We start from the raw sequence: 26178 nt of genomic DNA on the forward strand, positions 1-26178 counted from the left end.
ACAAATCACACATACACAAGTTAGCTACAACCAGTAAGATTTTTGTTGCTGTTTTTTGCGCAATCAAAACATGGAACCGTACCATGGAACCGAACCGTAATCAAAACATGGAACAAAACGTACGATTACTGATGGTGATTGTTAATTCTAACAATTTTGTTTTAATTGCTCAGAGATCAAGTCCTATATCACTAGTATTTGATGTCTATACCTCCATGGATAGCCCCGGTTCAGAACCCAAGACTTTGAGCGTTGAAGCAAATGGATCAATGTCTTAGCACGCTTCGCGGCGGAGATCCATCGAACCTAATCGGATCAAGATCCTATTAGGTTCGAATCCTGAGTATTTCAGGACGTTTATGCACCTTTTCTCCTCGAGCAAGACATCACATGCATTTGTAGATCGAACACTTAGCATGCCAAGGTTAGGTTAAGTTAGGTTTGTTTATAGAGTAGTGATGACGTAGGGGGTACATAGTTTTCTCAGGTCTTAGACCCTACTCGTTGTTGTGTCGTCAAGTGGACGTTCACATTAAGGCTGACTGCGGTATAAAGAGGACGCGCCGGCTCACCACCCACCTTCATATTCTCGTCGATATTGCTGGGTGATAATTGGCGGCCTTCATCAGCGTCCGTTCCTACCATCCTACTTGCGTGTCATCCAGTTCCCTGTAAATAGTAAGTAGTATTAATGGGTATTGCAGAGAGACAATGAGAAACATGAGACAAAATTGCAGTAATTGTATTTGCTGACCATTAGTTCGAGAATCGGCTGGGGAACTTAATGCTTGACCCTGCAAGCACATATGGTCTGCAATGAGGCTCGCTCCAGAATTACGAGGGAAGGGAGAATGCAGTAAGACAGAGTTCGATCTACCGTCGCTTGAAAAGTGAGGAGACATGATACATTTACAAAATACTAAAATGTAGACTGACAGTGAGGAAACAGTAAATAAATGTTCACAATAAATATTAATAGACGGAAGCTTAAAAAACAGATGTGCCATAAAGATGGTAGTTTTTTGTTTTTGCGTAAAAGCAGTAGGAAAATTAAATGAACAAAACGAGCGGGTTGTAGGTGTCAAAATTAAGTATGATAGAAAAAGGTCTGGAACCATTGCATTAAACATCCGTTGGCTGGAAAGGCAGGGTCTAAGAGCTAGAGCTCGACAATGCTGGCACAAATATATGTGAGTATACAATGTTATCAGTACACGCGCGACGCCTGGGAACCCCACACCTGATGTTCTACACAACTGTTGACGTTCACGAGAACACTTGTAAACATGTCTGTTGTCACCACGTTTAGACTCTTCCTAATATTTACTACTCAAGGTGTCAGCATTGGAAGCTGGGTCTGGGGACACGAGTTCTATCCCACTACATTGTCTCAATATTTGTTTCATAATATATTGACTAGAGGACATTATACAATAAAGGGCTGCTAGAAGGTATAACACTCATACGAATTCAGAGATAAACGACAAAAAAATTCTCAATCCTCTTTATTTTTCTTTGATGCCAACTAGACGAAGGCTATTATGTAACCACGGTTACATAATAACCCCTAATATAAACCCCTAATACCCTTAACCCCTAATATAAATCAGTATATAAACTAGTTTATTAACACGCACATAGCACAATGCTATGCGCGTGTTAATAAAACAAATAATGGTTACTTGTAAATACAGAAACAGTGCATTTCTATCTTGCAACAGTTAAATATAACAAACATAAAATACAAAGAAGACTTACAGCGTCATACTAGAATACAAATAGCATGTTAGAAGTCGATGGCAACTGCCGGAGCTTGGCCAGTTCCACTTATGTCGTTGTGAGTGTCAGTTGCCACCATGAGAGGCGAGTTATTTTATTATATAATGTTTAATCTCTCCTCTTTTTGCCACACCCAGAGATGCTCAAGTTATTTGCATTATCATCATTACGTCTTCTACAAAACGTAACTTATAGGCAGAGAGTAATAAAATGAATACTCACGGTCTGGTAAGATTGTTTACACTCGATCGTCATGTGTTTCCTGAATACGTCTCGCGCAAGTGTTATTTTACGTCGTTTATATAATATTTGTTCGTTTATTATTTTTATTTTGTTAATTTATTACGGGTTTACATAATCAAAATTATAATAATAATTTATATTCGTTCACAACATGTCCCTGCAGCGCCACCTGTGTTACATTCTCACAACACCTGCCGCTAGAGCATCGTCTGTGCTACAGCACCACCTATGTTACACTCTGATTTGTTGCAAAGACAACACCTGTGTTGTACTGACAATAACCGTGCAGCGCTGACAATAACTGTGTTGCAATCTGACAACTGTTTTGTGCTGACAACAACCGTGATGCACTCTGGCAATACCTGTGTTGCATTCTGGCAATACCTGTGTTGCACTCTGGCAACACCTGTGTTGCACTCTGACAACACTTGTTTAACTCTGACAACACATGTGTTGCATTCAGACAACACCTGTGTTGCACTCTGACAACACCTGTGTTGCACTCTGGCAACACCTGTTGCACTCTGACAATACCTTTGTTGCACTCTGACAACACCTGTGTTGCACTCTGACAACACCTGTGTTGCACTCTGACAGCACCCGTGTTGCACTCTGACAACACCTGTGTTGCACTCTGACAACACCTGTGTTACACTCTGACAACACCTGTGTTGCACTCTGACAACACCTGTGTTGCACTCTGGCAACACCTGTGTTGCACTCTGGCAACACCTGTGTTGCATTCTGGCAACACCTGTGTTGCATTCTGGCAACACCTGTGTTGCATTCTGGCAACACCTGTGTTGCATTCTGGCAACACCTGTTGCACTTGCAACACCTGTGTTGCACTCTGACAACACAACTGGGATGCCATACCACAACCCGTCCTCAGGCCAGGAGCGTTAGAGTAGCGGCCAAGACGCACTCATCAATTTTAACTTATTATGCATTAAAAATCGATTAGTTCTCATTTATATATTAAAGTTAATCACTTGGATTGCTTTGTACAGTGATGGCCCCATTTCTCACAGGTCTGCGTTCAATCCCCAGTGATTGGGCACCTTCCCTCCCTCCTTCCCCATATCCCAGCTCATATCCTGTCGCCACATCCTTTCCAAAGCACTCGTATTAATTTTTAGATTTGTATATCTGTCTTTTTCTCTTCGTCCCCGGCATGATGTACCCGACAGTGACGGGAGTGAGCGTCCTGGTGTCATGGCTGCTGGTGGTGGTGGTGGTGGTGGTGCTGGAGGGGGTGAGGGCGGGGGTGCTCCTGCAGGTCAACACCACCCACAACACACTCACTATGGACGCCCACACCATCCACTTCACTCACCCTAAAGGTCGGTCATACATAATTTTTAATGTGATTTCTTTGTGCATTAATAATAATAATGTTATAGCAGCAATACAGGACCAGGATTCATCAAGCATTTACTCGACCAGTTACGAAACCTGTACATCTTTCAACATTTATGGTGGCTTTGTGTTCATTGATTTACTATTAAGTAAACAGTTCATGAGCTCCAAAGCACTACGAGGTTGCTTATAACAATAACTATCTTGGGTTTTGAACTTTCGAAACTCGTAAACTGTTGAATATAAACAAAGTCACCATAACTGTTGAAATATGTACAGGTTTCGTAAGTGGGTACGTAAATCCTTTCCTTCAATGATCCTTACCCCCTTATACCACCCTCCAGGAGAGGCGCACGTCCGCTGGGGTCTGACCATTCCTGAAGGCACCGACGGAGTCCCCTGCGGCGAGGGAGATACTTGCCTGGACTTCGGGGTGGCCAAGGTGGTGGTGACGACGGAGGACCACTGCCAGAAGGTGTCCTGGGTCGCCACCAATATCACAGAGCTCAAGGACTGTGTGGTACTGGAGGGTCACTGGTAGGAGTCTTCGGGGATATGGTCCTTGAGTTGGAGTGGTTCCCAGCGATATATGATCACGGAGTGTTAGATGGGCCAAGGTCTGGTCCTGGAGTGATAGGTGGGCCAAGGTCTGGTCCTGAAGTGATAGGTGGGCCAAGGTCTGGTCCTGGAGTGGTGGATGGGGCCAAGGCCTGGACCTGGAGTGGTAGGTGGGTCAAGGTCTGGTCCTGGAATGGCAGGTGGGCCAAGGTCTGGTCCTGGAGTAGTAGGTGGATCGAGATCAAGTGCTGGCCATTATCCCTGACCTAAAAAGAGCCCTCTCGCGTTCGTGTGACTACGACAGTCTCCGAACACCAGACACAAACCTTCATCAACTCTGACAAAGTGCATTCCAGGCGGTCATGTTATGTTTTTGTCACTGGTTATAAGTGGGTGTTTAGTAATATTATTTGGAGCTTGAAGAGGCAAGTTTGAATGTGTTGGTCTTGGCTTGCGTCGCAAGAATATTAAGGTGTCTGTGTGTTGTGTACTGTATGTTATACATTGTTCATTCTGGAGACTTGTTCAGTAGTTTTTATAAATTATTTACATGAAATAATAGATCTCCTCTTTTTAAGGTACCTTCAATCCCTCTTCCTTCTGTCGACCAGTAGTTTTTATCAATTATTTACCTGAAATAATAGATCTCCTCTTTTAAAAGTCCCTTCAATCCCTCTCTTCCTTCTGTTGACTTTACATTCTTCCTCTCGCTCATTTTTTCCCTGTCACCACTATCACTCTTTCCTACTATCCTTCCTAAGATACGGAGGCGGAGAACACGCATTCCACTTCGTCCTAATTTCCCTAAGGTACAGAGAAAGAGAACATTTTCCAACTACTGCCCCTCAGGTACGGGGGCGGAGAGCAAGCCACACAGCCGTGGCCCCTCGAGCAGCAGCCTCGTCCCGAGACCGCCTACGTCACCGCCGACATGCTGCAGAAACGCTCAAAATGGTACGGCGGAGTCTCCGAGGCCTACTGGATCTCTTCCCTCGGTGTAGCTGTCAGGGTGAGTCTCTTTCTCTGGCTGTTAGGCTGAAGGTGTGAACGCCAGGGTAAGTGGTAATCAAATTTCTCTCTGTCATCGAATCCAACAACTTGGACTAGTCGGTACAGCGATGGCCTCCCTTCTTGCAGGTTGGGGTTCGATCCCTGATCGACCTAGTTCTGGGATGATTTGTGTCGCTCTGTGTTGTATTTTCTCCAGAGCAAATAAGTCCTTTAAAAGTTGAGATGGCGGGAGCGCCAGTCTTGTAGTGTTGAATAACCACGTTCTTTTCTTTGAAGTAAAAATTTTAATTTGACTATTCCTAGTGTTTAGTTTGATTATTTTTTACTGCAGCTCCCACTTATTATGCAACTTTCAATGACTGGTGTAGCTGTGTGTTATATATGTGGCTGCTGTCACTATGCCGTGTGGTGTATGTCAATATACTCACCATACCATCCCCCTCCTGCTGGTGGCGGCAGGTGGAGGAGGAGACGCCGCTGTTCCTCAGTGTCCCGGACTATGACGGAGACTCCACGGCCGACGAGCTCTGCCTCGACGCCCGCCACCAGCTGCCCTTCGTCGCCGCCCCCGGCAGCCCTCTCACCCTCAGCTACTTCCTCTGCTCCGCCGACGACGTCAGGAAGGTTGGATATTATTCATTCTATTTTGCCTTATTCCATAATAAATTAGTACTTACTAACTCGTAGTCAACAATTTTTAATTTCGTATTATAAGATTTGCTTTAGTTGCCTCAAAGCGAAGGCAAGTTTCCTATAACAAACACCGTATTGTTTTTGTGTAGGGTAAACTAAATTAATTTATTTATATAGCCTACGTTTAGTATAATCAACGTTATTAATTTAAGTACAGAATCTCATGCAAAGGAAAAACGAAAATAAGAGTATGACTGAAAGAAAGCCTGAAAATTTATAATATTGTGGAAATTCTATGGAAGGTGTTAATATTTTTTTTTATTATTAACAAGCTTAGGTATACACATGGAGAGTATACATGGTATGTTGGAGAGTGCCACCCTATTCTATATGAAAGGTTACAGTGTAGATCAAAAACTAGCTAAAAGTTCATCTAATATTACCACCTCACAGGATGGCTAGTCATACATGGAATCGGGGGAGAAAATACCAGCCTTAATACAAAAACATATCAACTCTGACTAAAAATCAGGAGAGAACATGAAATGCCAGGCTGATCTATTAGCCTCCACTAGCAAACTCTGGGCACAGCAAAAGAATATCTTCCAATATTCGTGTGTGTATGAAGTAATTACAGAGCTCAAAGTATCTCATACCATTTGGTCTGAAGTCATTTATAACAGGGCAATCACAGATATAGTGTTGGAGAGAATGTCCCAGCTCTTGTTCATAGTTTTCAATTGGAATGTTCACCATTGGGGGGATTCATTACCTCCAGCCACCTGCCATAGATATCGATATCCCAGCCTAATTCTGACAATTACAATGTCACACTGTCTAGTGGATGTTTTATGCTGCCTGTACATATAATTCTCGGTTTTAAACATGCCATAGCTCTTTATACTCGTGCTTTCTGGCCTTTGTGTGTCAGTAACTGCTTTTCTGTATTCCCTAATTTCCTGAAATATTGCGACTTTTACAGCAGAGATTGGAATGCCCATATCCAACTCAATTTCAGGCTTATCACATGCAGTTTTAGCTGATCTATCTGTGTCATGCTGGACAACACCTATGTGAGATGATATCCATACAAAAGTACGTACATACATATAATGAGATACAAAAACAGTGTAGGATTCCTAGGTAAGATATGTACAATTCTTAAAACTACTAATATGCAGTGTTTCAGATGACATTAACTATGATGACAAAATTATGCTTCAAAATTATGCTACAATATACCTATTAAAAATCTTCAAATTTTACTACAATGTACATACCTATTAATACTCTTTAATTTCCGACAATGTACCTATTAATATTCTTCAAATTTTGCTATAAATTACCTACTTATAATTATCTGTTACATTAAGGACATGCCTGAAATGCTATGCATGTTAGTGACTTTGCAAGAATGTAAAAACATCAATGTTATGTACTCTCGCAAACCCAATGTACCTTCTTGTATATATAAAAAAAATTAAAAATGAGGATAACTATAATCACTAACACCCAAACCCATCTTGACTTTCTCATTTTGTTTCTGTTCTGTTGTAAGGTACTGGAACAGAAACAGAAGTACAGTATCTAACTCTCATTTGTAGGCTAAGAGCTCTTGCTCCAAATGCTTACTTTTAAATCATGGCAAATGGGGCGAGCATTGACCAGCTACCAGCTTCCTGTTCTCGTCGAAGCCACTAGATAGATAGTGACCCTCAAGTAAATTCAGGTAAAAGACCTGCCACATAAGTTTTTACACAAGTCCATCCACCAGTCGAATAGCATCTATATAGGTTCCCAATAACTGTTGGGTCTCAGATGCAAATGCAGTATAGAAACAAAGCTCAAATTGTCCCAGAGTGTTTTCTATTCAAAAGCAGAAATTCCCTCTTGGTCCGGCCAGTACTACATGAAACCAGGTCGCCTAAGTTGGTGTTCGATTCCTGATGGTCCAAGAGGTTGGGAAAATTCTTTCCCTGCTCTCATATCCCTTCCATGTGCTATGTAGTCAAACTGGCTTAGTACTTTCTCCTAATACAGTAATTCTATTTACCTGAATTTACCTGACGGATCACTGACACTAGTGGCATTGACGAGGACAGGAAACCCGACGGCTTTTCGAAGGTTCCCTCATTTGCCTTGATAATCTTTATCAAGATATCGATACCCCGCCTCCTTATTTCTCCTTCCTTCTAAATTTCCTCTCCTGACACAGGTGCATGAGGCCAGTTACCCCAAATTCTTTTCACTACCAGAGGGGGTCCCAGACACCCTAATGATGCAGGACCCCATCTGGTCGACCTGGGCAGAGTACAAAACTCATGTCAACGACTCTAGGGTCCTCGACCTTGCCCAGCAGATTAAAAATCACGGCTTCAACAACAGTCAGGTAGGAGATACGTGGATTTGTAAACAAATTTAATCAGAAGGATTAGAGCAAGTACTGGGTATGTGGTTTTGCAGAATCTTCAGTGTGGTAAGAGCATTTACTATTTACTAGAGAAAGTGGAATTTAAATATTATTTGTAACATTATTATTAAAAATAGTGGTAGATCATGTTAGGGTTCAAATGAGTAAAATTATAATAGTAAAATAATATATATTAAAGTACAGTACCATACTATATACAGTATATATATAAATTTACTGTATATAATAATAAAATAATATAAATGAAAAGTAATTAAAGTAAAATGCCAAAATAGTCTATGAATTACAATCTCTACCTCTCACTCTCTCTCTCTCTTCACAGGTGGAAATAGATGACAATTGGGAGACTTGTTATGGCAATGCAACCTTCAACCCTGACCGCTTCCCCGACCCCAAGGCTATGGTCGATCAGCTCCATGTTCGTATAAGTAACTTTGTTTTATCTGTCCTTCTTCAATACTTTTTCTGGCTCAATGTATTTTTTTTCTTTGAAGTCTCTGTTGTATCAGACATTTATCTACAGCTAATAACATCCTGGAGATATACAATGTTGCACAGTAAAGCATTTAAACTTAGAACAAGCTCTTCTCAAATCCATGGCTTTCAATGTTTATAACTCCACAAGCTGTCCATAAGTAAAAAGCCCAGTTTGGACCTGATTGTCTGTTACTGTTTGGATCTGATGCTAGTTTATTGCTGTTTGAATCTGATGACCTGTTGACATTTGAATCTGATGCTTTGTTGCCGTTTGTAATCCTTTGTAAACCTCTGAAAACATACCTTACTAATGATGTCAGTGTTATTGTTGTCAATACAACATAACCTCTTCATTCACTCCATCAACTGCATATAACATTACCTTTATCTCTCACTTGCAGAGCGAGGGTTTCCGGGTCACGCTGTGGATTCACCCCTTCATCAACGACGACTGTGAGGCATTCGCCTATGCTGACCAGCATGGCTACTTTGTTAAGGTTGGTGGCAATCACAGGTGGTCAGCACTGAGGTCACACATGTTCAAAGTCACTTCCAGAGGTAATGTAAGGTCAAGGTGACTTAAAAGGGCAACTTAAGGTTAATGCTAGTGTTGCAAACTCAGTTTTAGTGTCAAGGTCCAACAGATGAGAGTAATGCCTATGTTTTCATAGTCAAAATCATTAGCGGAATTACTGTGTTAAGGTCTGTATTGGGATCACTTGACCCTTTTTGACCTCAGTCAGTACTGAGGTTAAAAAAGGTTAGGGGTCAATATTAATTTTATGGGGCAGGATTCATCAAGCAGTTAAGTGTTCAGTTATGAAACCTGTACATCACTCCTCAATCATGGTGGGAAATTTTGCATTTATTTAACAATTTATAAACTCCAAAAGCACTACAAGGTTGTCTATGCCAACAACAACCTTAGGTTGAGATGACCTCACAGCACTTCCATGCTCATATACTGCTCAATTAATTCAAACTAAGTTGTCACGATTGAGAAAAGATATACAGGTTTCACGAGTGGAGTCAGATGTGTGATGAATCCTGGTAATGGTTAGTATCAGTGACAGGGTCAAAGTCAGTGATTTAGTTCCACTAAATTAAGGTCATTGCAAGAATCAAACTGGATCAAGTGCATCACTGGGGTCACACAAATTTAAAATTAGTGGCCATACAGTGTCAGTCAGTGCCAGAATTCACATATGTAATACTGTACTGTATATAGGTCAAAACTAGCATCATAGAATCATCAGTGTTACTATGATGCTAAGTCAGTACAGTATTGGGGGTCACATAGGTAAGTGCCAGGGTCATGCAGGGTCAAAGTCAGCACCATAGATCACACATCAGTGTCTATGCAGGCGATGAGTCACAATAACGTGGCTGAAGTATGTTGACGGACGGACCGAAACGTTGTCCTCCCTTCAACTTCTAGTGTGTGGTCTGGTCAACATACTTCAGCCACGTTATTGTGACTCATCGCCTGCATATGGATACCACACGTACGCGTCTTACTCTGTTTAATTTCTTTGATGCTCTACCTTCCTTCAAACGGCCTTTTCGGCCTATTTATTGCCTGACCCTACCTCCTCATCACAATCGACTTGAGAATGGTCCAGGACGGACCGAAACGTCGTCGTCCCTTCAACTTCTAGTGTGTGGTCTGGTCAATCAATGTCTATTATGGGAGCTATTTTATCTCCAACAGGCAACACACCAGAAGCAATTTTTTGTTATTATAAAGTAACAAAACCTTCATTATTGCTTTATGCTGAAGAGTGCAAGTGGTTGTGATTTTGGTGAGAAGTTGCCTGCATACTTTTTCCTTAGGTCCACTTGACAAATTGTTACAGTGACTTACACGTGGTATCTGTTAATGATTTATCACGTTCCCTGTCCTTTATACTCTACCATAATATTTAGATCTAAACAAAATGACCTGCACTTCCCAGATGTGACAAATCTGGAGTGTTAAAGTGATATGGGGACTTGAACGTTGGTAATTACCGAGTTTTGGTAATTATGATGTAAGAAAGTAGCAGACTCTGCAAACATTATTAGCATGTTGTTTTTTCAGATTTCCTCCAAATTACACTAGAAATAATGATGTTAAGTGATGATATACTGGAATGCAAGCCATTGCTTGCATTCCAGTGTACACCATTTTACACTGTAGTTATCCACCTTAATCACACTTGATTAGTGCTCATGTTACAAGCTGAATGGTCAGCTGGATTTATCATTAGAACTGAAAAGCCCTTTAAAACAGCTAATTAATTGTAAAAAATTCCCAAATAAGATCAAAGGTGATTTAAGAACCTTATAAAAAAGTCTGTAGAACTAAATTGGTGTAATGGAAGTAAACTAGGTTCATCTACGGCAAAATATGCTTCTTACCTTTCAAATGTCTCCCTCCCAGGACTCTGAGGGTCAGACCCAGAAGACCCAATGGTGGCAGGGGTCCAGCGCTGGCATCATTGACTTCAGCAACACAGAGGCGGCAGCGTGGTGGTCCCAGCGGCTGACTGACCTCCAGGAACAAATAGGAATTGATAGCTTCAAGTTCGACGCTGGGGAGTCCTCCTGGCTGCCTGATGTGTACACGCTTGATGTTGATGAAAGGTTCTGGCCCAACGCTTATACCATGAAGTGAGTGACAAGGTGCATGACTGCTTGTTGCTGGTGGTCTCCAGAATTTGCTCTCACTCACTCACACTCTGCCTTCTATTCTTACCCACACCATCTTCACCAGATATGTGGAGACAGTGGCACAGTTTGGAGGCATGATTGAAGCGAGGGTGGGGAGGGCAACCCAGCAACACCCAATCTTCATTCGCATGCTAGACAAGGACTCCATTTGGGGTTCCAATAATGGCCTCCGGACCCTGGTTCCTTCACTCCTTCACTTTGGTAGGATCCTCAGCTGTAGGTTTATGCCACACAAAAGGAAATATCTTTGTGAACACTTACCTTTGCTGGTAATCCACTAGCCTTTTCTCTTCCCCTTTTACTTTGTTACCCCCTGCACTTTTTCCCTTCAGGACTACTGGGCTACCCTTTCGTGCTGCCAGACATGATTGGAGGCAATGGGTACATCGGCATCAAGCCAGGCACAGAGCTGTTCGTGAGGTGGGCACAAGCTAATGCCTTCATGCCAGCTCTCCAGTTCTCCATCCTGCCCTGGCAATATGATGAACAGGTAAAGTGTTTTCTGGAGCTTGCGGGGAAGAGTAATAGATACCTGGAAGTTAGACAACTGTTGTGGGTTGCATCCTTGGGAAAGATCAGTCATTGTGTAGGATGACCCTGATAAGCCTTACAAGCATCCTGTTTTCAGCACTGGCAAGCTAAACCATAGACAAGTGACCACCAGATCACATGGTGGGGACGAGCCATGTATTAGTGGTTCCTTGAAAATGACCAATTGGACATGTGATCATGACCAATTGTCTCGTAAAAGTTGTTAACCATGGAATATAGTTTGCATATTTATAAACAACTTATAGGGTATGAAGTAGTTTTTTATTTAAATTGAGATTAACAAACAAAAGATGACGGTTATGATATTTTCTGTACAAAAATTTAATTTGAAGTGCTGAATAAATGTAATAAACACAAGTGCAGAGAATGAGGATGAAATATCTGTGTTAGCAGATTCTTCCTGGTGTTGCAGATGGCTACCCCAGTTACTGTCAAGTTGCCCTCTCAAGATATATAATTAAGCTGTTCTTAGATTTGATTTTATCCAATAGAGCTGAATAGTATTCCCTAGTACTAGGAAAAATATTTTTTTGCCATGCTTTTGATAGCTTTATTAGTACCTATCAAAGATGCTATGGACAAATATAATAGAAAAATGTGATAAATATAGTGTTTAATAAACCTCACATTTAATCATAGCAAATTTGCTATAATTATTTGTAACACATTTGACTTTTTATCCAAATTAGAGACTTGAAAGTCATACCAAACATCAGAAAGTCAGTGAGACTAAGCGAATTTGGTCAGCCTGATACCTGATGGAAAGGGCAACTATTTAGATCAGTGCTTCAGTTTGTATGGTTATGAACTACATGAACACATGAAATGCTGACCTTGGTAAGTAAATTATGTATGAAGGAAATGCGTAAGACATATCTTAGTTGCCCATCTTTGCACCTGTGTAACATCCTTTCTGGACCAATATCCACACCAACACTTGAAAAAATGTTTCACAGACAAATGAGCTCTTTGTTAAAAGGGAACGACTTATCTAAAAGCTAACAATAGCTTCACCCCCCCCCCCCAAGGCATTTGCTTATCACTAGTGTAACACTTAAAAATATAACTGTGACAACTGTTATATTTTACATGCCCACCATGTGGTCTCATGGTGGTCATTTGGCTATGGTTTAGCTTCTCAGTGTTGGAAACAGGATGCTTCACTGTTAAAAATATAACTGACTAAGAAAATACAACTTAGGAACGAGTGATGTATAATACTGCAGTACTGTACTTCTACGAAGATGTCATGAACCGATGATACCGATGATACTTGAGGATGGGTGCTTGTTATTTCAAATGAAATACTGTCACAGAGACAGCCGTTTGAGAAACCATTTAAATCCTGTCGAGTTCAGCTTAGTATTGCAAGAGTTGTGTTCACAAAGTTTATTCAAGGTTGCCTCCTGAAACTTTATGAAAAATTAAGGACATGTTGTACAGTGCTCCTAAAAGATTTCTTTATATATTTTTCATATTGTGCATTCGTATGTTTTTTTGCACCTTTGCTCATGTTATATATTATGCAAGTTAAATATTTTTTGTTTTAAGTTTTGTTTCTAGCCAATATTTGTCTAAAATTATAATTTTGTTTTTGAGGTACATGTAATTTGTGTGTTAATCAAATTACTTTAAGTTTGTGTTAAAAATAATTATGAATGTATATTTATGAATAAAAATATTCAAGTAATTTCATAATCTTTAACATGTTAAAACAGTTACTCATAATTTAGTTAGTTACGAGCAACTTCACTACACAAAGGCATTTAAAACAACCATATTGTCTTCATTCCATGGTTCCCTACAAGTACTGTAATGATTTTGCAACTAATGGTTGCATGCCTTGCACTAGTACACAGTGCTGCTGCTGCTGTGCCGAGCAACAGCCAAATGTCGATATTCTCTCCTATTCCCTGCAGGTGATAGAGCTGAGCTTGGCAGTGACGAGCCTTCACAACCAGTACACACCCTTGCTGCTGCGTTTGGCTGAGGAAGCCACCAGGAGTGTGGCACCCATTGCTAGACCCACTTGGTGGCTCTGTCCAGACATTGAGGAGTGTCTCGTTGCCAACCAACGTGAGTACTCCGGTAGTAATACCGACAGTAGACGAGCGCGAGATTGGTTTAGGCAACTTATATCTAAAGGCATGGTATTGCTCGTTCATCTATCCAGATTTCAAGCGTCGTCAGACTTCCCACATGCATTCACAGTAAGGAATGATAGTAGCAGACTTCACAGTTCTGTGGGAAATTTTTTTTTAATATATAATCAGGGAACTAAAAAATTGCATATATTCATCAGAACATTTTCTTGTCTAATCTAGTAATTATTTGACAAAGTGGTCCCTTGTAGTCTCATGACCAAAGCCCTCTCCAAATTGCATTATTTTTTTTTTGCCTCAAGCAGTATGCTGATGAAAAATATTTACAATACAATCATTGCATAGTTATATCCCTTAAATAACTCCAACCAAATTTCCACATTATTCCCAAGAGCACTGAATTAACATCAGAGAAAGCTAATGGGTAATTAAAGATAACTCAATCAATACGTAATCATAAATTGTATACTGTATTTGATAAAGCTAATGCATTGACATCCCACATACAAGACCTTCAAAAATAAGTACAGTACAGTACTGTATTAAGCTTTTCAAAGGCATAAGTTATCCCCTACCATGTACAGTATTCATTATATGATATTAACAAGAATACTTCTAAAAAATACAGCAGTTAGAGCATTTGTGCACCGTTTCTATTTTTATGCATCACCAACTTCCTTTCTTCCCAAACAGAATTCCTGCTGGGGGATGACCTACTGGTGGCGCCTGTGGTGGAGGCCGGCGCCAATAGCCTGGAGGTGGTGTTGCCGCCTGGGTCATGGCGTCAGGCTGGCACTGACCAGGTCACAGAGGGTCCAGTCTCCCTCATACTCACAAACATCAGCCTCGAGACCATTGTCTACTTCACCCGGGAACCCACCAACTAACACATTCAATAATTATCTATAGACTAGCAACTGAGGAAACACTGTACTCATACTTAGTGCAGTGTTTGCAAAACTTCATAGCCATGCCTAGCTTGGTAACAATTCTAATATCAACACAAATGCAGTAGGTACCTAGAAGCTTAGAAATCACATTACTGTACTTATATTTGCCAAACTTTGCAACTAAATAACACATGCATAGCATATATTTCCCAATTTTATCTGTTTCCAAAAAAGTGGAAAATGGATACTAAGCATGAATGAGAATAATAGTGAATTAATAAAGATGAAACATCAGGATCATTCATGAAGAAAAACACAACTTGGTTTCATATCTACATCAAGCAACTTTCCATTTACTGGCAACAGCACTTCTTAGTATGATAGGACTTAAAATTGTCCTACTGAATTCTACCTGAATGACAAGCTACTAATTGGAACGTTAACCATTGACCCCATTACCCAGCATCCACACTCAACACAAATAATAGATGGAGGTCAACTTATAAATGGTAGAAAGACCAGAAAATTTCTTCACTGCCCTTACCTTGGTATTCAAGGAATCACAAGATCCATTATTAACTACTTCCCATTTTAGATATATTATTTTTCCAAACCCTTTAATATTTCCAATTATAATATACAGTACTTCATTCTGGCATATTAGTCAAAAGAAATATCGAAGGGCTGCACATCACAATCCAGGTAGGCCTACCATACAGTGTACCAGTACTTAATAATTCCAAGAACTCTCTGGCATTTCTAACTTCTACCAATGTCTGCAGTTCCTGTTTTCACTATAAATAGGCTATCTTGTCCAAATTTTCAATTGTATTTGAATGCACAAAACATGTTCTCTTCCCAGCCCTACAAAGCCCACTTAAATATTTAACAAGTATATAATTAAATATTTATTGAAAATTGTTTTTATCCCTACAAAACAACCTTGGAAAATGTACACATTATATGCCAGGAAACAGGTTGATGACAAGACATTTTATGATCATTAGTGTGTACATGAATAGCACATAACTAGATTCACACCTGCCAGACTAGTTTCATATCTACAAGCAACTTTCCATTTACTGCCAACAGCACAAGTGGTGCAACATCCATATTATGTTGAATTTCAATACAGTAATTGTTTTCTTTCACCAAAAAATTCACAATTAAATAATACTTTATATGGAAGTATCGTATCAGCCAAATGTTATAATTTCTCCTCCTTGCAGCAACCTTAAGTCACTTCTGGAAGACAATCAATATCAAATATACATCCTACAGGGTCATTTAAAGATAAATCTATTAAATTCTTTATTACAAACATACCCCTATCTGTCATTTTCACAAAGTTACAAATTATGAACCTAAACCACTTTGCCAAAAGACAAAAATCACATTAAAGATTTGTATGTAATCCGAGAAATCCCACAAACATGCATAATTGTTAAATTACTATTAAAACGTAACTTTTGGAAGAAATTATCAATAAACACTCGTCATATATGGACAACCGCCATACAAAAAAATCTTTATTAAGAGCCGATGATCAAAAATACTTTAACAGCACTAAGCATGAATGAGAATAATGGTGAACTAAGAAAGATGAAACATCAGAATCATTCATTAAGAAAAAAAATTTGCAAACAGATCAAAACATCTAGACCATTATAAATACCATAATTATAGCTCTTCCTTTTTCTTGGATTTAGACTTGGGCTTCTTTGTTTCAGTATCCCCGTATGCAACCTTCCCCTGAAAAAATTAGAGTCTTTAAGCCTCAAATATTATACTATTATACTATACCATGTGCAAAAGCTGGGTGGATACACCATGATATTACCAACATCATGTTAGTAATATCATGTATATTACTAACATCATGTTAGTAATATCATGTATATTACTAACATCATGTTAGTAATATGTATATTACTAACATCATGCTAGTAATATCATGGTCTGTTTTGCACAGTAATAATAGTCTGTCTTGCACAAGCAGTTGCCATATTAAACACGTACAAATATTTTATGAAGGAAGGGAGAGGAGAAAAAAACAAGTGTCCCGCAGGAGAAAAGTTACAATGGAAAATAACAGTTTAAACTCTTCAACTCAATGCAACACATTAATGCTCTCACCCGAGCCCAAGAGCCAAACTCTGGCTCTAGTGCGAGGCTCAATTAATTAAGCCCCTTCATAAACAAATGTTCACTTTCATTGGTTTGTTCTTTCATGTGTGTTTGTGTAGTGGTTGAACACCACGTACAGAGCAGTTAAAGAAGGAACTAAGAAGTCAATATCCATGAATATCTGACATGACTGAGAAGTTCACAATATCTCTTATACTTACAATTAAAACCAATGCATGTTAAAGGAGAAAGCATGAAAAATTGGAGCCAGCAAAATTCCAGTGTTGGAATAGAAAAGTGGTCAATATTAATATATCAATGGACCTTAGGTGAATAGCAAAAAAATGATCGCAGCTACTGGAGAAGCCAGGAAGCATGTGTGAAGCTAGGATAGACAGAATAAGAAAATGACCATGTAGGAGTCAAAACCCTGAAGCTTTTAACTATCAAGATGGTATAGCACGGCCTGAAGTTTAATTCAATGTATTAAAAAGGATGAAAAAGACAGGGAAGCCAAACTGAGGGCATGTTATGACAGAGCAATGCAAGAGAAACAGGAACAAACAAAGCCAAACTGAGGTAGTTAAAAAAGGTATGATTTAACTCTTATAGTTAACTTTAGAATGCCTGTACTCAACAGTACTAATTTAAACTTGACCTTTGACATTCTGCTGTGGACAAATTGCTGGTATAGTGCCGGACCAACCGGGCTGTGGTGGTTATATGGGCCTGCAGGCTACTCCAAGAAACATCCTGTTAGACCAAGCTCTCAAGTCAGGGGAGTAGAAGAACGTCCAGAACCCCATCAAGCAGGTAGTCTTTATCCAGAAAATTACAAGGTTTGTAACAGTTGAAGTTATTTGAGTGGAGATTGTAGGGTATCTGACTTACAACTTTCCCAGGGAAGCAAGGTAAAGTCATAACACCTCACCTCAGGTAGTTTCAAAGGTTGGCAGACTAATTCCTTTTTCCAAGAAGTTATTTCAACGGAAAATTATGGATTTAGGGATATAAAAGCTGGAGACGAAGCTGGTTACACTATAGCCTGTGCTACATGGACATTTCGTTCCGAGTAGCTAAATCTAAAACAACAACAGCAACTGGTTACAGGCAGCCAGAGAGTGTGTGTGTCCCGTGTCTCAGACCAGACAGGAGTCTGGGGTCTAAGCATCACGGGGAGGGATACTAACGACCTGGTGTCTACACAGAAGCTTCATCACTGCTGTATCTTGAGTGACTGGTCCCTTATGTTCTAACATCACAAGTGTTAATTGCCTTGGATTAGGATTCCGATATTGAAACTAATTAAATAAACTTATAATATTAAACTGTCCATCTGGAGTGTCCATTCGTTCCTGCTTATTTATTCAGAGAGTTGTCAGGCCCAGGTATCCTGTGGGCATTTCCCCAAGATGTGGTTACAATATTCACACATTAAATTATCTTAAACCCATCCGTAATTATCAAAAGTGCTTTAGAATTACTTGGATGCCATTGAATAGTGGAAATCTACTTTTTTTATAACACACACACAAAAAGTTCTTACATTCTTGTACAACCACTTGCACGCGTAGCGTTTCGGGCGTGTCATTACTACTACACCAGGGGGACTGATGATTGGTGTTCTTTTCCCTTTGTGCCAATGTAGATATTCAGTGATATGTCACTAGGTAACTTTTCAGGTGCAGTGCCCACCACCACCTAGAGTAATTAACATCAACTCTCCTGTGACCGGTACCCTTTGCTGTCAGTCACCGCAAAGTACTCCTTTCCATCAAAGGCGAAGGTGATGGCAGCATTAAGTAGTTTTAAGTTAGTCATAATTCAGAACAACTCTCTTGGTGTTGGTATCGGTGCCGATAGCCAAGTTAGTTGCATTTAGTTGTTGTTAGTTGACAGCAAAGGGTACCGGTCAACTAACTACAACTAACTTGGTGAAATAACTAAAGTTTTATAAAATAAGTGGTGAAATAACTAAAGTTTTATAAAATAAACTGAAGAAAAGCAAAGTGTTATAGGTTATGAAAGGCATAACAAAAGAAATAGAGTTGCCTAGTATCCCCAAACCCCAATTTTGTTTTTTTTCCACCAAAATATATCCAGTACAGGTGAACTAGCTCAGGCAATTGCAATATTTGTTCAGAAATTGAGGGGTTTACAAGACCAATACACTAACTTCAGAATTGAACAAAAAATATTTTCTTTAAATTTTGTGTAACAAAAAAAAAAAAAAAAAAAAAAAAAAAAAAAAAAAAAAAAAAAAAAAAAAAAAAATTACAGTGTATGTAACTGCCTGTGTAATTAAGACACTTTTGTTATGTCGTTAATCAATTGGGAGCATCCCCTAGATTCAGCGTAAGTGTATAAATTGACGATTCTACATAGATAATATGCATTAAAATTTGCACTTTAACACATTATACAAAATTCAACCTCTGCTATTATACCAAAGGGCTACTTAAACCAATAATAGAACCTTCCTTGCACCATCACATATTCATTGTAGGGATAACCCCAAATTATAAAAAATCCGCATTATAGAAACCATGTCAACAGACTCACCTCAGGTGTAAAGCGTCCATGGTACACCTTATTCTCTAGTGAACACTCTTTCAACTCCTGCTGCTCTATCAAGAAGTCTTTAGCCTCCCATGCCTGAGCACCATCTTTGAACATGAAAATTGCTCGTCGTTTATCAACCATATATCTGAAAAACTCATTTTTATTAGCTCAAGGGCTAAGAGTTTGAATAGTGTGTCTTATTTAATAAAACTCCATAAATAAATTATAATAAAATAAAGTTACATGCATTTGAACAAGTAAATTACTATCATTGCTGAGAAATGTGAACAGTCGAGTAAGCCATGAAGTCATGCAAGCAGTTGGTCACTGTCCAAATTATAAAATAATGGAAAGCAGACAAATTAACGGGAACTAGCAAGCTGGGAAGAACAGTCAAAGACAAACGGGAGTTAGCCCAAGATGTGTAAGGAGGGATATAAACTGGTAATAATGGACAAGTCTAAAAAAAACTAATTTTACAATTCTTATTTTGCCATTTTTTATTCCAAGGTGTTGCATGAAAAGTAATAGAGATTAGTTTAAAAACCCATGAAAAATGTATTCTGAAGAGAACAAATTTGCTCCCAACTAGTAGCCTCTCAATTCCAGTGCTCAAAAATTAAATTTCTACTTCTGAAAAGTTTAATAGGAGAAACTAAAGGGATCGTAGGAAAATTAAATTTTCTAAATATTTTAGGAAACAAACACCAACATACTGTACTGTAGTATAATACAAGAGCTTTATTTGCATTAAACAAAAAGCCAGCCACTTTCCCAATAGCTTGTTTGAGCTTCGGAGTCACCTGGCATGTCACTGCAGCCACTTGTCTCCACTCTTGTAGTTCAAGGTTTACTGCACAAATTTACAGCCTTCCTCAGTTTGTATTTGTTAATTTGTGTAGTCAGCAAACACAAACATGTATGGACTCTCCTGTTCACTTCATCTTGTCCAATTTATTGTCTACCAAGCATTCCAGTCTGCTTATGCATCAAGTTCATCATAAATGACTTTTCCCCTTGAAAACCATGCAGTCCATTACATAATTTTTTCACATCAAGATGCTAAACTATTCACCATTTTCTCTAATATTTTACATAGGATGCACATTTCCACGACCAGTTTAAAGTTCAGGACATCTTGCCCGTTCCCTCTTATTTTCTAGATTTCTCGGGGAAATCCCGAGACTTTGCCAGATTCTACCCATTTTCATTTCTTGAGGTTATCTTGAGTTATCTTGAGATGATTTCGGGGCTTTAGTGTCCCCGCGGCCCGGTCCTCGACCAGGCCTCCACCCCCAGGAAGCAGCCCGTGACAGCTGACTAACTCCCAGGTACCTATTTACTGCTAGGTAAAAGGGGCATTCAGGGTGAAAGAAACTTTGCCCATTTGTTTCTGCCTCGTGCGGGAATCGAACCCGCGCCACAGAATTACAAATTATTTTTTTATTATTCATTTATTTTTTTTTATTATTTATTTATTTATTTTTTATTATTTAAATTATTTACCCAAGTTGATTACCCCAACAACTTTCTTTAGCAGCCACAGTGACAATTTTTTTTTTTTGTATAGCTCTAGATTAGGAGTTGGTAGCTATCAAGTAGCTTCCCCAAGGCTGTCTTAAGCAAAGGTCAGAGGAAAGTTTGAGAGGAAATGTGACAAATGCCACCTTCATCTAAGGTTTGGGACCAATCCCTTTTCAGCACCATCATTGTTTTGTGTACCACTGTTGGTGAGGTATACCCTCTTCTTGATACATTTTGATCACTAGTCTGTTACTCTGCAAGGACGAGAGTTGACGTGAGGCACTGGTGAATGGCAGCAGAGAAAAAGGGGGGGGGGGAGGGGAGGTGGTCAAGCAGCAAGTCAGTCAACTGCAAGATGTCCTGTTAAGGGAGAAACATGGCCCGATTCTAGGATGTCTTGTCAGCATGATAATGGAGCTCCAAGTGACGTTGATCCTGGAGCGTGCTAATGTAGTGTTAATGGAGTTTGCTTGTGAAGTGCTGTAACTGGAATTCATTTAATAGTCCAGTGAAGTATTTGCCAAGAGTGATAAATGACTGGCAATGGTAGTCATTTCCCTTTGCTTTTTGGACTCTGATTTTGTTGTATAGAAGCTTAGTACCGAAGATACCAACAAGTGATTGTGTGGGTGTTCTGTCCTCACATTCCATCAAAACATTTAGCATATGGTACTTTAGCATTTAGCATTACTGTACAATGTACAGTAATTAATAATAATCAAAAGTTTTTATTTTGCATTGTTATTCACTTTACCTTAGATGTGTTAATGTGTCTTCACTGGGGTTACTGGTGCAAGGGCTTGAGAAGGATCACTAGGAAGCGAGTATCAAAAGAACCCAGTTACAGATAAGGCCATATCAAGGAGTAGTAGACATTCTCTATACTTTTGGTGGCATAAGCCATCAGAATTTAACACTTACTATCAAGGAACAAAAATTGTAATTGGTGTGGTCCAACTGCCATAATTCTATTATCCTTACTTTACATATTTGAGGAATAAAAAACGCTTGTTAATTTTTTGCAGGTACTGTACAGCTCTTTAAATAATACATCATAAAATAAACATGAAAGTTTGAAATTCAAATTTATGATATACAATTTTTCTTACTATATTCAGTACAACTTCATTGCTTAGCAATGTTAGACAGCAAGCTTGTGATTCAAGACAACAGTCAAGGCATGGAAGGAACAGTGCACACACATGCAGTACTTCTCCCAGTAAATCAACTTTTATGTGCAAGCCTTAAATGCTTATATCGAAGCAAATTTTTGCCCCCCTTACCATGCTGCCTTTAAGGAAAAACATTTTTTTCATTAAAGGGAAAGTTTAAAATTATAAATTTCCCATAAAAATTACTAATCCATAAAAGCCATCTCTTATACCACCACCATATGGCCCGGCAGTACAGTCGGGTTCATTCTTGACACACAATCGAGAATTCCGGGTTCGAATCCCAGGCAGGACAGAAATAGTTGGCACATTTTCTTTCACCTAATGCCTCTGTTCACCTAGCAATGTGTAGGTACATGTACTCAGGAGATAGCATGTTGTGGGGTTACATCCTAGGCAGGGTCAGTAATTCGGCCTTTGTTGGATAGGGACTACAATAAAAGCCAAAACGTGTATGAACACACACTTACTTCCTGTCCCCCGACACAACGAATTATTAAAATTATATACTAGTACGTAGTAAAGTACTTGGCAAAAAGGGAACCATGCAGGAGCAAAAGCAATCATTTCAACACTAAACCAGTACACAAGCCCAAAACTAATTTAATTTTGAACAAGATGACGAGTCACAATAACGTGACTAAATATATGATGACCAAACCAGACATTAGAAGATGAAGAAATGACATTTTGGACCCAACACATGACTACATAATGGTCCATGACAGACAAACGTCATTGTTTCTTCATCTTCTGATGTGTGATTTGGTCATCAATAAGAACATAGTTTCGAAACTGTCATTGCTGATTTTGCACAGATTTATCAAGACCAGAAAAAAATTGGTGATCACAGTCTTTCATCCAAGTTATACTAGAGCTAATGTGCATAAACTTGCCTATGTCTAAAGTAATAAATAAAAAAGGATCATAAAAACACCTACTCAAATACCATAAAAGTAAAAGTCCTTGTTTAATTCACCTTCCCATCTCTAGGCCACTTAAAACTGTAATCCTCAGGTAATGTGTAGAGAAAAAATAATGTGCTCACCTCTCTGCTTGTATGTGGTTGTTGAAAAGGGAACCCTGCCAAATTTTTGTAATTTCTTCCGCCCTGTCAGGACTCAACTCATCCTTCACTTGTACAAACATCATAAGTGTATGGCCCTTCTTGCTCATTTTTAACAGTTCTTCCGGATTCCCAATATTTGAGGGATCAAAGTTTATTGTAGGCCGAGGTCTGAGGTGCTCAGGTAGCTCATCGTCTGGCAATGGTTCCTCATCTTCCTAGATGAAGCACAGTATAGATGTACATTAGTATGCATAGGTAGAGGTAATTTTCAGAACAACAATTATAATACTATACTGAAATGAAACTTACACAGTATAAAAGCAAGTTTCAAATGATCTATAGATACAGTCCATTAGGTTTAAACTAAATTTAAAATTCATTCTGCAAGCACTTTCCTGTGGTCAGTATACTCTAGCAGGGAACACCTGTGGAAAACTGCTACCCAAGGTAGAGACAGGCTAGAGCAACACAAATCATGCCTAATCAACATACTACCAATTTGTCTTGAATCAGGACAGCAGGGAATGCAATATACAAAAGTCATCCCTTTCCTAACAACTAAATAAGCAGTAATCAACAGCTGACGTAATATCACTTAAACAGGAGGAGGTGGTGGTTAATACTGTACTTGATAAGGCAACTACAATTTTTTCAATTCCGAGGAGCTGAAAAAAAATAAAAATAAAAGCAAGAACAATTTGCTAATTTGTCAACATAGTAAATCAAAGATCAGATGAAAATGACAATATGCAGTACACGAGTCAATTATTCCATTAACACATTACAGTACTCTACATGTATCTACAAGAGAGATGGCTGTCTCCAAGAATCATCTCTCAGTAGGAACACTATTGAAGAGCAAGAGCAACCCAAAATGTTATCAACATAGATTCAAATATCAAACAAGGACCACTCTTAGATATTGTGCCCAGTCATTCATTATACAGTATAGCTAATCAAGTGAATACAATATGTACATAAAAACAAAAAAACAAAATAAAAAGGCCAAGTCCTCAATACAATGTAGCATACAGAAGGCATGAAATTTAAATTCACTAATTATTTATAAATTGCATAAATATGAAAATATATCTGCATAGCAAATATTATACAATCTCAGGACCAAAGAAGATGGAGGACCAATCTGTAGTCCTCCCAGGACCAAAGAGCCAGAGCTCGACCCCCCACAATCACAACTAGGCGAGTACAATAAAAGCGATTAGATAAAGTTCCGAGTTTCCCAAATATTCACGATAAATTTTCCACACACACACTATCTTATATAAAAAAGATTCAGCTCGCTAATTTACAACAAAAAGAAATAGCCAAAAGCCTTAAATCTGTATCTTCACCTAATAAAAGACACTTTAGTGTTAATGCAGGTAATGTACAAGTGCTGCATCACAGCAGCCACACACCTCTAAATTAAGTCACACAAAGGATGCGTCCCAAAAACGATTATTACCAAAATATTAATGGCAATATTTTTCTCTACCAACAGATCAACATCAATAAAATTAAACACAATGTGGAATACCAGCTCTGGATTTAATCATGGCATTGTACAATATCAACATTAAACACTTAATTCTTAAAAATGTATTATTTTAAATAAATAATTTTTTTTTTCCAGCAAGTTGTACAAGTTTTCCCAATTCTAGTGGTTCCAAAATGGTAGTTATCCTAGCTACACTAATTTTATTAAACACTGAAAGTATTAATTTGAAATCATGTTATAATCATTAATAGTTGCAAATATGCACAATTGCTGTGTATCAACTTTGGAAACTACATCCTAGTTAGTCAATATGCTTTATGTAATATGCTAGCCAAGCAATAAGGAACCTATTTTCAACTGGTTAAATTATCTGCTACAAACACCTGTCAAACAATATTATTATAACAGTGTTGGGAAAAAACAATTCACCAATGCACACAAGTAACTATTATCTAAAAAATCATAAAGATACAATGAACAATTTCCTTTCACCTTATGGTAAATGTAATTTTATACAAATACTACTACCAAGTTAAGCTGTTCTAACCTAACCTATATTTATATTAGTTGTTTCCCCTTCCCACTTTCCAAGCAAAAGACAACAAACATAGCTCCTAAATCTCTTCACATTTGGTGATCATTAGTGATCTTAATTAGATACGAACAGCATCCGGTAGCTTTATTTACAGCGAAACTGTGCTATTTAGTTTTCTCGGCTTGGCACCTGATATTTAATTACTTGCCCTATTTATATATTTCTTTATATTATATATATGTTATATATATATATTATATATAGTGTGTGTGCACGCACGCTTAGGCATCTAGTTAGTTTAGCTCACTTATTATGCACCCCATTCCCATCTAGTGGGCGGTAGTGGAAAGGATTACAGAAGTCAGGCCCAACATTTAATTTAACTAAAGCAAGTTACAATCTTGATGAGCTAGTTACAAAATTCAGTACAAGTCGTCACATTCCATCTAGTGCAGCAATATCCAACAAATCTTAAAGTGAACGAAAAGTTGACTAATATGGGAAACATCAAAGCCACGGTTTACCTCCCACTGATCCAGTAGTCTCTCCAAATCGGCATCATTATAGTCTCTAATGTCCTTCTTGGCCCAGGCCGGCTTCTCTTCTCCCTCGAACTTTTTTCCCCACGCCAAAGACGAGAGAAACACGAGGAGACACAGCAGCAGGAAACCTTGCCTCTCTTCCATCATGGCTTGTTTACGTCGCAGCCGCCTCCGTCTTCATAATTTCACCTTGTTTGGTTAATATTTACCGCAATTATAAACAACTTTCATTAATATATTAGATCTAAAGCATTCTTCTCATATGATTAATAATATTTATATGAATATCAAGGTATCATAATGCAGTAATACTCTGGAATACTGTATAGTTAATGGAAGAGTTCTTAACCCTTTGAACCTTTGAACTAAGGTCATGGAGATACATCACCAGCACTACTAGAA

General features: G+C 38.7%; 2 protein-coding genes across 2 annotated transcripts; one reads left to right on the forward strand and one right to left on the reverse strand.

Annotated features, from left to right (window-relative positions):
* Positions 1 to 534: 534 nt before the first annotated feature.
* LOC123766861 (myogenesis-regulating glycosidase) lies at positions 535 to 18207 on the forward strand. The gene is made up of 13 exons (XM_045756294.2): positions 535 to 678; positions 3213 to 3365; positions 3726 to 3918; positions 4789 to 4948; positions 5410 to 5574; positions 7799 to 7972; positions 8337 to 8432; positions 8893 to 8988; positions 10914 to 11143; positions 11247 to 11404; positions 11536 to 11693; positions 13675 to 13831; positions 14551 to 18207. Coding segments are annotated over exons 1-13 (1935 nt in total). The 5' UTR covers positions 535 to 677; the 3' UTR covers positions 14745 to 18207.
* Positions 16046 to 25952, reverse strand: boca (LDLR chaperone boca). The gene is made up of 4 exons (XM_045756300.2): positions 25759 to 25952; positions 23181 to 23416; positions 19437 to 19581; positions 16046 to 16499 (listed from the first exon to the last, which is right to left on the reverse strand). Exons 1-4 carry the CDS (start codon positions 25921 to 25923, stop codon positions 16428 to 16430), a joined length of 618 nt encoding a protein of 205 aa, XP_045612256.1. The 5' UTR covers positions 25924 to 25952; the 3' UTR covers positions 16046 to 16427.
* Between the last annotated feature and the right edge of the window lie 226 nt (positions 25953 to 26178).

Source organism: Procambarus clarkii, chromosome 60 (genome assembly GCF_040958095.1).
Source record: "Procambarus clarkii isolate CNS0578487 chromosome 60, FALCON_Pclarkii_2.0, whole genome shotgun sequence".
NCBI classification, from domain to species: Eukaryota; Metazoa; Arthropoda; class Malacostraca; order Decapoda; family Cambaridae; genus Procambarus; species Procambarus clarkii.